Source organism: Gymnodraco acuticeps, unplaced genomic scaffold, assembly GCF_902827175.1.
Source record: "Gymnodraco acuticeps unplaced genomic scaffold, fGymAcu1.1, whole genome shotgun sequence".
In the NCBI taxonomy this organism is placed as follows: domain Eukaryota; kingdom Metazoa; phylum Chordata; class Actinopteri; order Perciformes; family Bathydraconidae; genus Gymnodraco; species Gymnodraco acuticeps.
Window position 1 is genome coordinate 3,624,910 of NW_022990135.1, and position 14,146 is coordinate 3,639,055.

At 41.0% G+C, this 14,146-nt stretch overlaps 1 protein-coding gene across 1 annotated transcript in view; it reads left to right on the forward strand.

The window, feature by feature from the left end:
- The first annotated feature begins 356 nt into the window (after positions 1 to 356).
- The window catches only part of LOC117546736 (collagen alpha-1(XXVIII) chain-like), a 38,774-nt gene continuing 24,984 nt past the window's right edge, over positions 357 to 14,146 (forward strand). The window contains 12 exon segments of the mRNA XM_034217093.1: positions 357 to 425; positions 4,966 to 5,117; positions 6,352 to 6,926; positions 8,649 to 8,669; positions 8,756 to 8,818; positions 11,681 to 11,734; positions 11,845 to 11,889; positions 12,056 to 12,082; positions 12,483 to 12,527; positions 12,684 to 12,728; positions 12,864 to 12,917; positions 14,062 to 14,130. Coding sequence (XP_034072984.1) covers positions 4,973 to 5,117; positions 6,352 to 6,926; positions 8,649 to 8,669; positions 8,756 to 8,818; positions 11,681 to 11,734; positions 11,845 to 11,889; positions 12,056 to 12,082; positions 12,483 to 12,527; positions 12,684 to 12,728; positions 12,864 to 12,917; positions 14,062 to 14,130 — 1,143 coding nt within the window. The 5' untranslated portion in view covers positions 357 to 425; positions 4,966 to 4,972.

Genomic DNA, 14,146 nt, shown 5'->3' on the forward strand with positions numbered 1-14,146 from the left:
GTGGTGATTTGTTCTATTATTACAGCTGGAGATCCCTCTAAATGCCAATTCAGTTGAACAGTTCTTGTGGAAAAGGGAGACCTGTTTAGACCACTCAGTCTTTTTTCCAAAAGGTTTCCATAATACTCCTCCACCTCTGGAAATATTGTGACTGTGTTGCAGTTACTATAGCCATGGTGATGAAGCTCAATGAATTCACGTCGTGCAGGAATGGACATGTTACCATTTGAGATGTCGAGAAAAGTCTGCTCCTCTCTGTATTTGAATACACAACAATAACCTTTATTCAAATATGTGCAAATGTTTCCAATCCCAAACCAACCTGTGTTTTGTCTCCATCAGGTAACCCCCCCCCCCCCCCCCCTTCATCATGCTTGGGCCAGCTGGTGACCTTCGACCTGACAGACATGTTCCGTGCATTTCTGGTGAGGAAACACTGTTTTGCTTTTCAAGCTTTTTGATCAAAGACCGTAAAGGTGATGAGAATACTCTGAAACAGATGGTAGCTTTTGGGATTTTGATATAGTGTTTTAAGCCTTGCTAGTAGCATGACTAGGCAATGAAGAAATGTAAGTCTGCCTGTCAGTCCAACACTGTATTCCAGACGGACATTACATTGTATTTAGCTGACGTTAATGTCTCAACAATTATTTAATAGATTTTTCATGACATTTTGCTCATGGTCAATATAGGATGCATTCTAATGACATCTTATCCAGCACAACACTTCAGTTTACAAAAGCCTGCAAAGCTAATTACATTTAGCGTCAGGTTAACCTTTGCTGCATTTATGTGATATCGGGAAAAAAAGCAAGCAACTCATTTTGTGTTTACGTGTCTGCGTGGCAGATTTAGGTAACTGTTGGGTTGATAGTAAGACACCTTTTTAAAAATATGTAATGTTACATTTTTTACATTGTATTGATAACTGTTGTCCATGCAGAATGACCTAGATTAGTAATACAAGTTATTTCTTATCATGTACTGGTGTAGCTACAAGTATAACACATATACAATATATATACAACTTCTTTGTTGTTTCCACATTATGACTTAAAGTTAATGAACACACCAAAGTCAAAGGAGCGACTTCAAAACTTGTACATTTTGATCATCCCATGAAAGCAGCATTTGTGTTTGATGCTCGCAAACATTAGCATGCTTAAAGACAATAACTGCCAGGTACAAGACAAGCATGTCATATTTGAAAGTCATGCTTTTAATCTGTGATTGACAACGTATACTCCTCTATCTGAATATCTGTGGAACAGCACCCAGTAACACATTCCTATAATATACCATGACTGTTCCACTTAAAGGATTATTTTCAGTTTGACCTCGTCAAACCGAGGTCTGTGTCTGAGTGGCTGTCAGCTCTCCTTTAGATCAGACTGGTATGAAAACCTGTTGAGACATACATATCTGTGTCGCTGCTCTGAGTACTCTTACGTGGGGTTCACCTGTTAACAATCAACAGCCTCTGTTGTCAGAGCTGTAACTATATGTTGAAAGAACATGCATTATCTTGTAAAAACAGTGGTTAGACAGAATGTCACAGGAAAGATACCTGCAGGGCTTAGAGGATATCAAAGAGCTAAGTGGTGGCTTCCACAGTGTCATAAAAGAAAGCCTCACCTTCTCCTTTCACACCATACACATGGACACAGGCCCCGGCAAGATGTCAATCAAATATTCACGTACCAAGAGACTCAGAACGACCACAGAGACATGAACAGTCTGCAAAGAGACACAAGATGATAAAAAATAGACTTTTAATAACTTAAAAGAGGCTCAAATAAACAACAAGTACAACGTGAGGAAAGCACAGTGACTCTTCATAATTACATATAGACTCAAAATGACAACAAAGAATAGCACAATGGTTATAAAGAGGCTCTCAATGACAACAAAGTGAAAAAAATACACAAATAGACTCGAAATAATTACAAAATGAATACAAAGAGACCCTAATTGACTCCAAAGAGACTCAAAAAGACAACATAGAGATTCGTAAGGAGTGCAAAGAGACAGAAAACAACATCAAACTATGTAGTCTTTAAAAACGAAATGATGTGGTGTTATACCAAATGCCAGGTCCTGCTTTTTATTGGTGTCTGTATCTACTTAGAGCATTACTGTGGTTTTTTATTTTTAGATCAATCCGTCCTTATTCATCTATTTAAATATGCACGTTTAAAATAATGGGTCTTATAATTTAGAGACACTGCTTTGAGAACTCATTAATTCAGAATCCCTGCTTTGAACGAAAGTAGGATCTTAACTTTGAAACTAAATGCATTTAAAAACGATTGTTACTATTAAGTGGATTTCCAGATACGCTATTTTAGCATCCTCTAACTTGATATTCTTTAGTTTTCCATTTGTATATGGTATCTCATATTGAAACTCAGTCGTTTGCCGAGTCCTAGATTTGCTAAATTGTGTGTATTATACAACAAAAAGAGTGAATAATCCAAGTTTTATTAATTTAGTAGCCAAAGTTGTACCTTTTTAAAAGCTTTAAGGTCAGACAAGCAGTAACAGCATCTTCTTATGTCTCATTACAAACTAGCATACACAATATTAAAAAAAATAAAATCCCGTAAACCCTTGCTTTGCATAATCAGGTCTCCTCACGAAGGACGGAGAGTGGAACCAGGTTTAAGGAGAACTATTTTTCAGGGGAAGCATTCTTGAGTGACAGCTCACCTTTCCTTGCTTTCAGGAGTACAGTAGTTAATAAAAACACACGGTCATCCTTGTTGCTGAGTTATGTGAATCCAGTTTCAGCTTTTATGGCTGCAGACAGTCTCATGGGATGTTGAGACTCCTCTGATCCGGGACTGCACAGGGATTATAATGAAATCAAAGAGTTATGAGACTTGTCTTTGGTGCTGAAAAGAAACACGCACCAGGTTTCAATAAGAAAACGGGGCTCGTTCTGAAGAAAGTCAACTGTGATAACCTTTAACGGGTGGCTTTCAAGAGACTTCTGGATGTCATGGGTCAATGCACAAAATCTGACTTTTCTGAAAATAGTAGTAAATTCCAAAAAGACAAATGCCAGAGGATATAAATATGGATTTAGCTGTAAATGATAGTGGCACTAGCCTTCATACGGATTTACTTCTTTCTGTCGTCTAGAAATGTATGTTTTTAGTGAATTATGCCAACAGAAAGACAGCTCTGTGTTTTTAAGGATGAATCACGCTACGCTGCTTTTGCAAGGTGTGTTGCCTGAGGGTATAAATCACCTATACAAACTATTCCAGATTTCTGGATTATCCTGGAGGGCGAGGCCCCTGAAAGCCAAATAAAAGAAAACACCAACATAATGTATACCTTAAAGCAGCTATAGATGTTTTCATAACAACACTGGATAGACAGATTATGTGTAATGTGAAAGATGTAGCTTGCAGTCTCTCTCTTTGGAGCTTTATCGTGTCTTTGAGCTCATTCTTTTGGTTAATTCCAACAACTTTACTTTTTCGGTTCAGCTCTCAAAGTTCCATTGTTGTCTGCAACAGGATAGCAGAAAGACAACCTTAGCAACTAGCTAGAAAACATAGCAAGCATTTTAAAGCCAGTTTTTGGTGGGGACGAAACAAGCAGTGTTGCTGTGCGCTGAAACATTGTATAGGCAACTTTTTGCATCCAGGTTCATTATGAAGATTTCCAGTTTACACCACCAATGTAAATTCAAAATTCTCCAAACAGTACAGTGGCAGTTAACATCCATGTCGGTCCTAAATGCCATAAGAATATGTTCTGTGAAGTTACGTTGACTTTGGACGTCTGTGCTAAGACATTCCAGAGGTATTGCATTCAGGAGAAAGAGACAGATGGACAACCAGCACCACATAATGCCTCAGGACTTTCATTTAACAGTTCAGTCAAAAGCGAGACTATGTAACCTTTGCTAAAGAGCGCCACAGTGGCCAAAAGTAACAATTCGAGTCATGGTAAATGCTAAAATACAGTGTAATGGTATCAAGTCCTCAGACATATCTATCTTAATTAAGATAACAATAGATAGATAGATTTTTTGTAAGAATGTGACCTTTACTTTTTCAAAGCTAACAAAATAATACTTTACATTACAGTACTTTTGCCAACAAACAGTCGGACTCAGTGAAATAGATTTGAAAGAGCAACATTTGTAAACTCTTCACAAACATGACCAATGACATGACCTTGGTGTCTTAATGGGTGCTCCCATTAACCCTAACCCCACCTAACCCAACACATTGAATTCTAACCAGCTGTCTTTGACACATTGCTTTTATTCCCAGGGGATTTGCTTTCATTCCGTTTTTAAATAGTCCAGCACAAATACAAAATGACACAAGAAATAGGAAGGGGGGGCACTCATTGCTCTGTCATGATGAGGGCTGTCTATACGCTGTACCCCTCCCACACACTCCCCTACATGGGAGTGAGTGATTTTGAAAGAGGGCTGGACTTCCCTTAATTTACTGCCAGTTTTGAATGGCTTGAATTGAGTCTCATTGGATGCAGAATACAGTCTGAACCTTTAGTAACACACTGCCACTGCCGCTGCTGCTGCCGCTGCCACTGCCGCTGCTGCTGCCGCTGCCGCTGCTGCTGCCGCTGCTGCTGGTGTCCCCTCTACGTGCCTTGACCTTCAGACTCAATCAGGATCCATCCCTGGAAGAGGACACTCGGCTGGATGCTCAGGACATGGAAACAAACTAACTCTGAATGAAGAATCCTTCTCCTTTTCCCTACTTGCACTTTTCCTGAACTTCCTCACTGCCAGGAGAGCTTTATAGAGCTGAATACATTGGAAAGCTAAGTCAGCAACATTGTGAGTTATGCATGCCTGAGTCTCAAACCCTCATGCTTGTTAAAGCTTGTTCTCTGAGTTTTTTTTCTGGAAGGTATTAAAATGTGAGGACGTGTCAGGGTCTTTTTATCTATCTGTGTCTTCTCTTCATCTCTCAGGGAAGTCATGCTGCCTTCTCTGCACTGGCTCCTGCTCCTGTGGGGACTTCAAGGTCTCTGTGCACAGGACTATGGTGAAGACTATGAGGAAGAGGTGGTGACCACCAAGAAGAAGCTCAAAGTAATTCCCTCCAATTCCATACCGCAGAAATGTAAGTATTTTCTCTACATTTGCCCTGGGGCTGTTTCATTGGCTATACTGATATAACTAGGTAAAGTGGCATGGAATTTGTGAAGGCAGAACATCTTTCACTTTTTTCATCACCGGGAGAAAAAGCTGCTGCCACAGGTAAAAAAAAAATCGAACATGATACTCAACAAGGACATCGCTGGAGGATGCAATCCACTCGGATTGATCATATCTCTAAGGCCTCTCGGAGCCATCCATCTCCTGTGTGACCGCTCAGTGCTCTGTTACCCAAATGTTTTATACGCTCAGAATCCTGGTTCCCCAGGCGCATTCTCTCAGTGACATATTTCCACCTAGATTAATGTGATTTATCCTCAGCCTCTATTACATCTGTGACCTCCTTCCTTTGCTGAAGGTTGGTGCGGCAAGTTAAGTTGCTTTTATTCCCTCTTCAAAATGTATGTCACATTCATGAACACCTATCTGGAAAGGGAAGCCTAAATAGTCAGTAAATCACCTTTAGGCTCCATAGATAAAGATTTCTCCCTGACTCATAAAATCCATTTGGCTGTGAAGACGTGTATCTATATATTTAGCTGGATATGAAAGTCTTCTCCACAAACCAACTACAATATATCTTGTTCAGACGAGTTGAACAGCCATACTGTGTTGATATGAGAGTAATTAAAGATGTGTTTTGATTGTAAAGATCCAGACAAGTAACTTGGCAACAGAAAACTCATGAATAATACATCAGAAGCAATTACAAATATCATCTTATGATGAAATGCCAAAAAGTAATGGTATGCAATCCCTTTAAACAGTTTCCCCTTGTTTACAGTCTAAGCTAACCAGTGTAAAGAGTGTTAGATCTTCTCACCAAACTGAAGAAAATAAATAAGGCCCTGATTATACTGGGTTGTTTTTTGTGATTGTTGATAGGCAACCACCAAATCACCTGTTAGGCTCTCCATTCCTCTGACCACAGGGCTGAAAGGATGTTAGCTAACAGTAGTTGCGGCTATTGCAGCTAGAGCAACGTTGAAAGTGAGCTAACGTTAGCTTAGCGCAAAACACCACATAAGGTCCAACTCTCAAATGAATCAATTGCTTTTCAGTCACATTGAGCGAACAATTCCACGAAAATGCTTCACTGTAATTCAAAATAATTGTCCAAAGCGGCTGTCTGAATCAGTGCAAACCATTACTTCTTTCTTTTGATATCATTGCTAAGATTTCTTCTCTTCCTTCCTTAGCACTCATAGATGAAGATTGCAGTTTGGAGATAGCCTTCCTGATCGACAGCTCGGAGAGCGCCAAGGACAACCATGCCCAGGAGAAGCGCTTCGCCTCGGACGTGATGGGCCGGCTCCAGAACCTTCGGCTGCAGACGGGCCGGGGCCTCAGCTCCAGGGCCGCCCTCCTCCAGTACAGCAGCCATGTCATCATAGAGCAGACCTTCAAACAGTGGAGGGGTATTGAAGACTTCAAGGCTCGAATCACACCCATCGCGTACATCGGTCACGGCACCTACACCACCTACGCCATCACCAACCTCACCCGTATCTACCTGGAGGAGTCGGGTCCCAGCAGCATCAAGGTGGCCGTCCTGCTCTTCGATGGCGTCTCACACCCGAGGAACCCAGATATATTTTCTGCCGTGGCTGATGCCAAAAACCAGGGAGTCCGATTCTTCAGCATCGGCATCACACCTGAAGCCAACGAGCAGGCCAACGTAGCCCAGCTGCGGCTAATCGCTAGCTCCCCTGCCTCCCGCTACCTTCACAACCTGCAGGACCGAGGCATTGTGGATAAATTCATCAAGGAGATAGTGAGTAAACATTATCTTTGTTTTTGTTTCAGATTTGAAACCACATTTTCAAAAGTGACATTGGTCCAATTAGCTTTCTGGTTTTAGATGCTATGCATTATAAAGTCATTGATTTGGGCAAACATAAATTACAAAGGTACTTTAATCATTTGTGTAATTGCATATATTTTTATTTTTTGTTTATTACCAGTAATGTAAACTAGATTTTTTAGCTTCTCTAACTTCTTCATTCCCCCAAAAAGCAAGTCCCTACAAAACCCACTGCTTTATGTTTTACCTCATTACATCACGGATGTACACCTGCCACCAGAACTGCAGAACTGTTACCATAGTAACAGTTCTGCTGTCATCACTGTAAGATAAATGCATCCTGATTCACTCAGTTGGGTGAAAAAATCTCTTTGAAAATTCTTTTTCGCCCAAGCGTGTGTTAGGAATTACCCCAAGACAAAGTTTGTCTTCATTCCCAGTTTTTTTATCGTGAGTGATTTGGGTCACTTCCATGAACTGACGGTTAATTTCCACTGACATAATTAGAACATGTGCTGCGCAGCAACATCCTGCAGACACAACCGGGCTGCTGGCTGTAACATATGCTCCGCGTTATAAAACTCCTCGTGGGAAAATCGGGTGCAGTGAGAGCACAGCATGAACATGCATGCACGCTACATTTTCCTACCAGCTCCACAGACACCACTTCAAACTCTTAATGTTGACACAGGTGGTATACGTCTAAATATGATAACGGGAAACTTTATAGAAAGGTTGCATCAAGGCTCCGACAGCATTGATCCTGACAGCCTGCAATTCTGCTGGCATGCAAGAGCCCAGCAGCACGCTTTCATCTCATTGCCCTCCATGTGCATCTGTATGTCATCAGAAAGTTCCTCTGTGAGACACTGTCTTTAATCTTTCAGTCTCAGCATTTGACCACATCACTCCCCTGTCTGTCGTCTTCAGACACCCGACACCGAAACATCCCCTGAATGCTTAGCGAGGATGTTTTACCCATCAATGCATGTGGTTTGTTTTTCGTCTCATTGGAATTGTGACCATTCCTCCTTGTGTAGAGAATGTGGTTAGCTTTGAAGAGAAAAACAAAGTGTCTGGTGAAAATCGGAGCTTTGCCAAGACGAGGAAACGAAGGATGTGAATCCACTCGCAGAAACAGGTGGAGGAGGTCGAAGGCCTGAACCCAAGCCAGCTGTGGACACGGTGCTAATAAAATCTTACAATCTAACTTTGAGACCAGAAGTAAATGGTTTAGGTTACTTTATTTGTACGAAGGTAGATTTTGGGTTGCGTAAGACAGAGGCATCCATCTTTAGACAAACAAAATACCACAACAATCATCACCTAAACCACGAAAATAAAATGATAACAAATAAGTATTGCTTTCATAGTATCTGTACAACTTTGTTCATCTGATTGATGGCCGCTGGAACTAAGATGTTTTTATTTCTGCATGTTCATCACTTTGGGACCATAAACCTCCGGGCTGTATCTTCATTTCAAAATGGATGTATCCGCTTTACTGTCTGGTTTAAAAGGGACCACGGATTAAGCTGAGAGTCATCCATCAGTCTACTTTGACAATATCTCAATTGTAGTCTTTGATTCCTGTGATCTGTTCTGACAGTGTGTGCTGGGGGGGGGGGATACATGAACCATATGGGCTCAGTCTGACGACATCTTGACATTCTTCTGTTTCTTGCTCCACAGACGGCTCTGGCAGATGAAGGGGTAAGTCTCATGACTGAGCTTTTTTCTTTGCACATTTCTTGATTTATGTCCCCAAATGTCTGACTCTTCTTTCCCCGTGTTTGAAGTGTCCTCTGGCCCAGAGCAAGTGTGCTTGTGACAAGGGTGAGAGGGGACCCAGCGGCCCTGCTGTGAGTATGAATACATCATTATGATTATTAAGTTAATGTTCATCCCCCTTTCTCATTATATCAGAATTTATTGAAAGGGATCATTTTAATTTCATTATAGACACTTTGAAAAAGTCAGAAGTATCGTTTTTTGCGTCAGTTGATTTCAAACTGTTGATCATTTAGCCACTTGTTAGCTTGTTAGCACTTGTTTTTTGTACCAGAACAAAAGCTGAATATGTAATATGATTATACTTTAGCAAACCCAGCGTTAGCTTTGGAAACTAAGAATGATAAAGTTATATCTTCATAACTATGAGCATAGTATTATGTATTAAACTATTGGTTCAAAAATATACATTATTTGTTGCTATTAATTTGATAATATACTGTAAGGAAAATATCTCATACTTCTGGTTGTCCCCTCAACTTTAGATAGATATCGTCATGCTATTTTCTTGTAGAAGGAACACAGTAATGCTGCGTACCGGTCATCTCAAGCGCTACTTATTTTTAATAACTTAATATTTCACTTTGTATGGTTCTATTTTGGACCTCCTCTGCTACATACAGTAAGATTATGTTATCTTGAAACCACATGTTGTCTGCTGCTGCCCATAAAAACCATCACTTCCAACTGAAGCGCTGTAGAGGACAGCACAGCTGACAAAAGGCTCCCTAGATGCCAACAGGCTACATACACTGAACAAAAATATAAACGCAACACTTTTGTTTTTGCTCCCATTTTTCATGAGATGAACTCAAAGATCTAAAACATTTTCTATATACACAAAATAACCATTTCTCTCAAAAATCTGTGATAGTGAGCACTTCTCCTTTGCCGAGATAATCCATCCCACCCCACAGGTGTGGCATATCAAGATGCTGATTAGACAGCATGATTATTGCACGGGTGTGCCTTAGGCTGGCCACAATAAAAGGCCACTCTGAAATGTGCATTTTTGCTTTATTGGGGGGGTTCGAAAACCAGTCAGTATCTGGTGTTAGGGTTAGGGTTAGGGTTAGGGTAATGTTGTGAATCGAGTGGCCCATGGTGGTGGTGGGGTTATGGTATGGGCAGGCGTATGTTATGGACAACGAACACAGGCCACTCGATTCACAACATTACCCTAACCCTAACCCTACCCCTCACACCAGATACTGCCTGGTTTTCGGACCCCCCCAGACCCCCCCCAATAAAGCAAAACTGCACGTTTCAGAGTGGCCTTTTATTGTGGCCAGCCTAAAGCACACCTGTGCAATAATCATGCTGTCTAATCAGCATCTTGATATGCCACACCTGTGAGGTGGGATGGATTATCTCGGCAAAGGAGAAGTGCTCACTATCACAGATTTTTTCAGATTTGTGAACAATATTTGAGAGAAATGGTTATTTTGTGTATATAGAAAATGTTTTAGATCTTTGAGTTCATCTCATGAAAAATGGGAGCAAAAACAAAAGTGTTGCGTTTATATTTTTGTTCAGTGTAATTGCAGGGTTTTGGGGAGCTTTAGTAAATCATGCGGTTTTGAGTATCTCTGTTTCCCTGCAGCAGTGTTAGTAAAGCAAATACCTTGCATTCCTCTTACAGTTTATTGAGAACAGGCCTAAACAGATATTTACATGGGTAACCAGGAGGATCATGTCTTTCCAAAGAACCCAGCCACTTGGGATTGTCTGAGGACAAATGCTCTCTGGATAGGTTACATGCACAACTTTCTTCTTCTGCCAATGCCTTTTATTACAAAGTGAAGGTCAGCGGCAATTAGACGTAGTGGTTGGGCTTTGATGTATTTTCACAGGATGAGAACAGAGTAATTACCTCTTTAAACGTAATGCTCCGAACAAAAGCTGTTTCACATCAGCCGCAGCACACTGACAAACGGGGAGATATTTGAAAGAGAACAACATGCACGATGCATGGAAACAGAGAGAAGAGCCAGACAGTTGTTGGGGTGATTCCTCTCACACACATGCAGACAGCTGGATAACCCCTCTGACTCATCTGCGCCCAGACTTCACCAGAGCTGCACAACATGTTGCTGCAACATGGAGCCGAGGGGTCAAGAAAAAGATCTCTTGAATTGCGTATCGCAGAACACAAGGCAGCTAGCAAGAAAAACAGACTCTTCTATTAGCAGCTAAAGCAAAACATGGATGAATAGCTACGCTACAAGTTAAAGCTGTTCCCTTATTTAAAATAGTTGCCAAACTTAAAGGCATTGTTGAATATTTTGGGATTTACACCAATTCACTTTCTTGCTCAGTCAGATGAGAAGATTTATACCACTTGTGTCTGTCAGGAAATATGAAGCTACAGCTAGTTAGCTTAGCATAAAGCTTATTCAGCCTATTAACAGCTCACAGGCTTATTAATAAACCATGTACTTGTTCGTTTAGCTTCCCTCTGTTAGCCTTTATGCTAAGATAACCTGCTGCAGGCTAAGTTGGATGTTCTTTATTATTATTGATTTAAAGCTGTTTATGTTAGGTGGTGGCGAAGTCGATAGGGACTTGGCTTGGCAACTGGAAGGTCACCAGTTCAAGTCCCGGCAAGACCAAGTGCTACCGAGGTGTCCCTGAGCAAGGCACCGTTCCCCACACTGCTCCCCGGGCGCCGTTCAAAATGGCAGCACACTGCTCCTAACACTAGGATGGGTCAAATGCAGAGAAACAATTTCCCCATGAGGGATTAATAAAAGTCCATCTTATCTTATCTTAAAAGTATCACATGTTATTTCCTGCATAACCGCTTTTATAAAGTGGCTAAAGCTTACCTTAATATGTTTTGTATGTAAATGTAGAAAATAAGGATGTATTAGGGGTACAATTGTATGATTTGTTTTTATTCAGTTATTTTACTTCCATTATTTTCTATACAGGGCAAGAAGGGCCGTCCTGGAGAAGATGGAAACCCCGGCACGAAAGGACACAAGGTGTTCCCCCGTTAAACAATCACTCATTCACTACCGGTTCGAGACAAGAAACTTCTCGTACAAACCAGGAGGCCTTTCCTTGTAAATACTAATATTCCTCTCTCCCTTAGGGTGAGGGTGGGCTCAGTGGACTTCCTGGTCGGGAAGGATCTGAGGTGAGCTTAGTGTCTTCAATCAACTTGGGATTAAGTCAAAATTGACAAGTACAGATAAACAAACTGTAATTATTTGACAATTATGACAACTATTTTTCTGGGTTTTGTGTGGCAGTGTTTTGTGTCTGTCTCCTTCTGACTTAACATGACTGTTTTGTACACACAGGGGAAATCTGGATACAAAGGAGAGAAGGTATTGTATGGATTCTATTTACTGTGCGGTCTCTCTATAGATTATCAGATTCCCACGCTTGTGTAAAATATGCAACAGTCAGAGAGAGTGAAGAATTATGTTTCCAAGGCCTTGAAAGGAAACGCTCACAGGAAAGACTTTGAAATATCATGGCCTTTTGTTCTCCTTTTCTTCATCTGTATTTAATGTCAAGCCTGTCTGCTAGAATCTGTAGTTACTTTTCTTTTAAAGGAATTTAATTAAGTAGGTCCCATCTACTTAGGCTTTGCTCACCAGCACCTGGCTGGGATATTAAAACCCATTTTCCAAGATAAATTGCTCTCCTGGAAATCTGTGTCATAAACTTGAAATGATGTAAGATAGATTTTGCTTTACTAAACTGCTTTTCCTTCTCTTACAGGGAGAGAGAGGGGAGTGTGGCACTCCTGGAATTAAGGGAGACAGAGTACGTGCTGCTTAATGTTGTTATCATTTAAAACCAAGTCTAACCTTTTGTCACAATATCTTTGGTTTTTGTCATTGCTTCATTGATGCTCGATCATTTTTTCTAATATTTTTGTATTATTTTCATGGACTATAATTGTTTTAACACCTTTTCTAGGGTCCTGAAGGTACACTTGGCCCAAGAGGAAATCGTGGACTTCAGGTGAAATATATCACAAAATCCAATTCACCATTTGCTAAATCTGAAATGCTATCCATTCTGATCATTCATCCTCTACTAATAATTTCTACTTTTCAATGCCCATGTGTAACCTTCTCTCTCTTCTTCACATTACAGGGTTCAGTTGGTCCACCTGGCGACAATGGGCCTGAAGGTCCAATGGGTAAAAAAGTAAGTATTCTTCAGTCTTGATGCTTTTTAAATCGAACCAAACCTCTGAATCTGGGAAGTGTTAAGAACAAAAGGAAACTACAAAAGCAGCATATCATACTTTCTAGTTTCCAACTGGCCCTTCCTTTACATACACACTTGGATTTACTGTGTGCCAAAGACTTTCCCCTTCTCCAAAACCAGATGGATATCTGAAGGATACTGATTTAATTTTTTTTTCTTGTCAAGTCTGGTTCCAATGAAGTGTCTTTCATAGTCAGGGGATTCATCAGAACCAGGATCATGAGCGTTACCTGTGGCGTTGCAGAGCTGAAAAAAGGTGTTGCTGCATGTGTAAGAATATAAAGTGTAAGAACTCAGACGTAATAAAGTGTTATTTCTGTTCCTGAGGGTTTCTCCTCCCACATTTGAAGTTTGAAGTTGACATTTAAAATGCGTTTGGAATTAATCAGATGATCCTGGGCATAAATAACATCAGAAACGTCAGGTGGCCTACAAGCTGATCATACATTCAAACACATATTTGTGAGTTATGATCCGTCACCAGTGGAACATTTGAAGCCTCTTTGAAGTGCCTCATCTGTTATTACCCCGTCAGCTTATTTGTCCTTTCCTACTTTTTAGGCCCCTCTCGTGTTATAGCTGCCAATTCTGCTATGAGCCCACACTCTCCAGCAAGTGTTCCCTCCCTAATTATTTTTGGAAGAATGTTCATGTTGATTGTCTGGCTGTCATTCTATTTCACCTGAATGTCTGGCTCTAAACATCGCCCCGACTTGCCTGAAAGGGCAAGGGAAGTGAAAAAGAAAAGTGCCGGTATGCGCTCGCTAACATTTCCACACCTTCCTCACGCCTCCTGCTGCACACCATGGCCATGATTTACAGCCTGTGAGTAAATAATTGCATTCTTTACCAATACAATCTTGACAAAGGGAATGGAGGGATCCCATTATACATGTCTAAACCCCCTTTTAAAGAAGCTTAAATTAGAGGAAGAGAAAGTAGAGAGGGAGGATCTCGGGTTCTAGTCAGCTTCACTGATGTCCCATGGTGTCCTACCCCTGACCCAGGACTCACACTCACACAGCAGCGTGTGCATCTCCTCTGGTATCAGCACATGTCTCTCCCTGCCTGTGTTTTATAGGGGGAAAGGGGACTTTCTGGCCCACCTGGAATCCAAGGGGAAACTGGGATCGGCCTTCCGGGACCCAAGGTACAATCTTAATCCT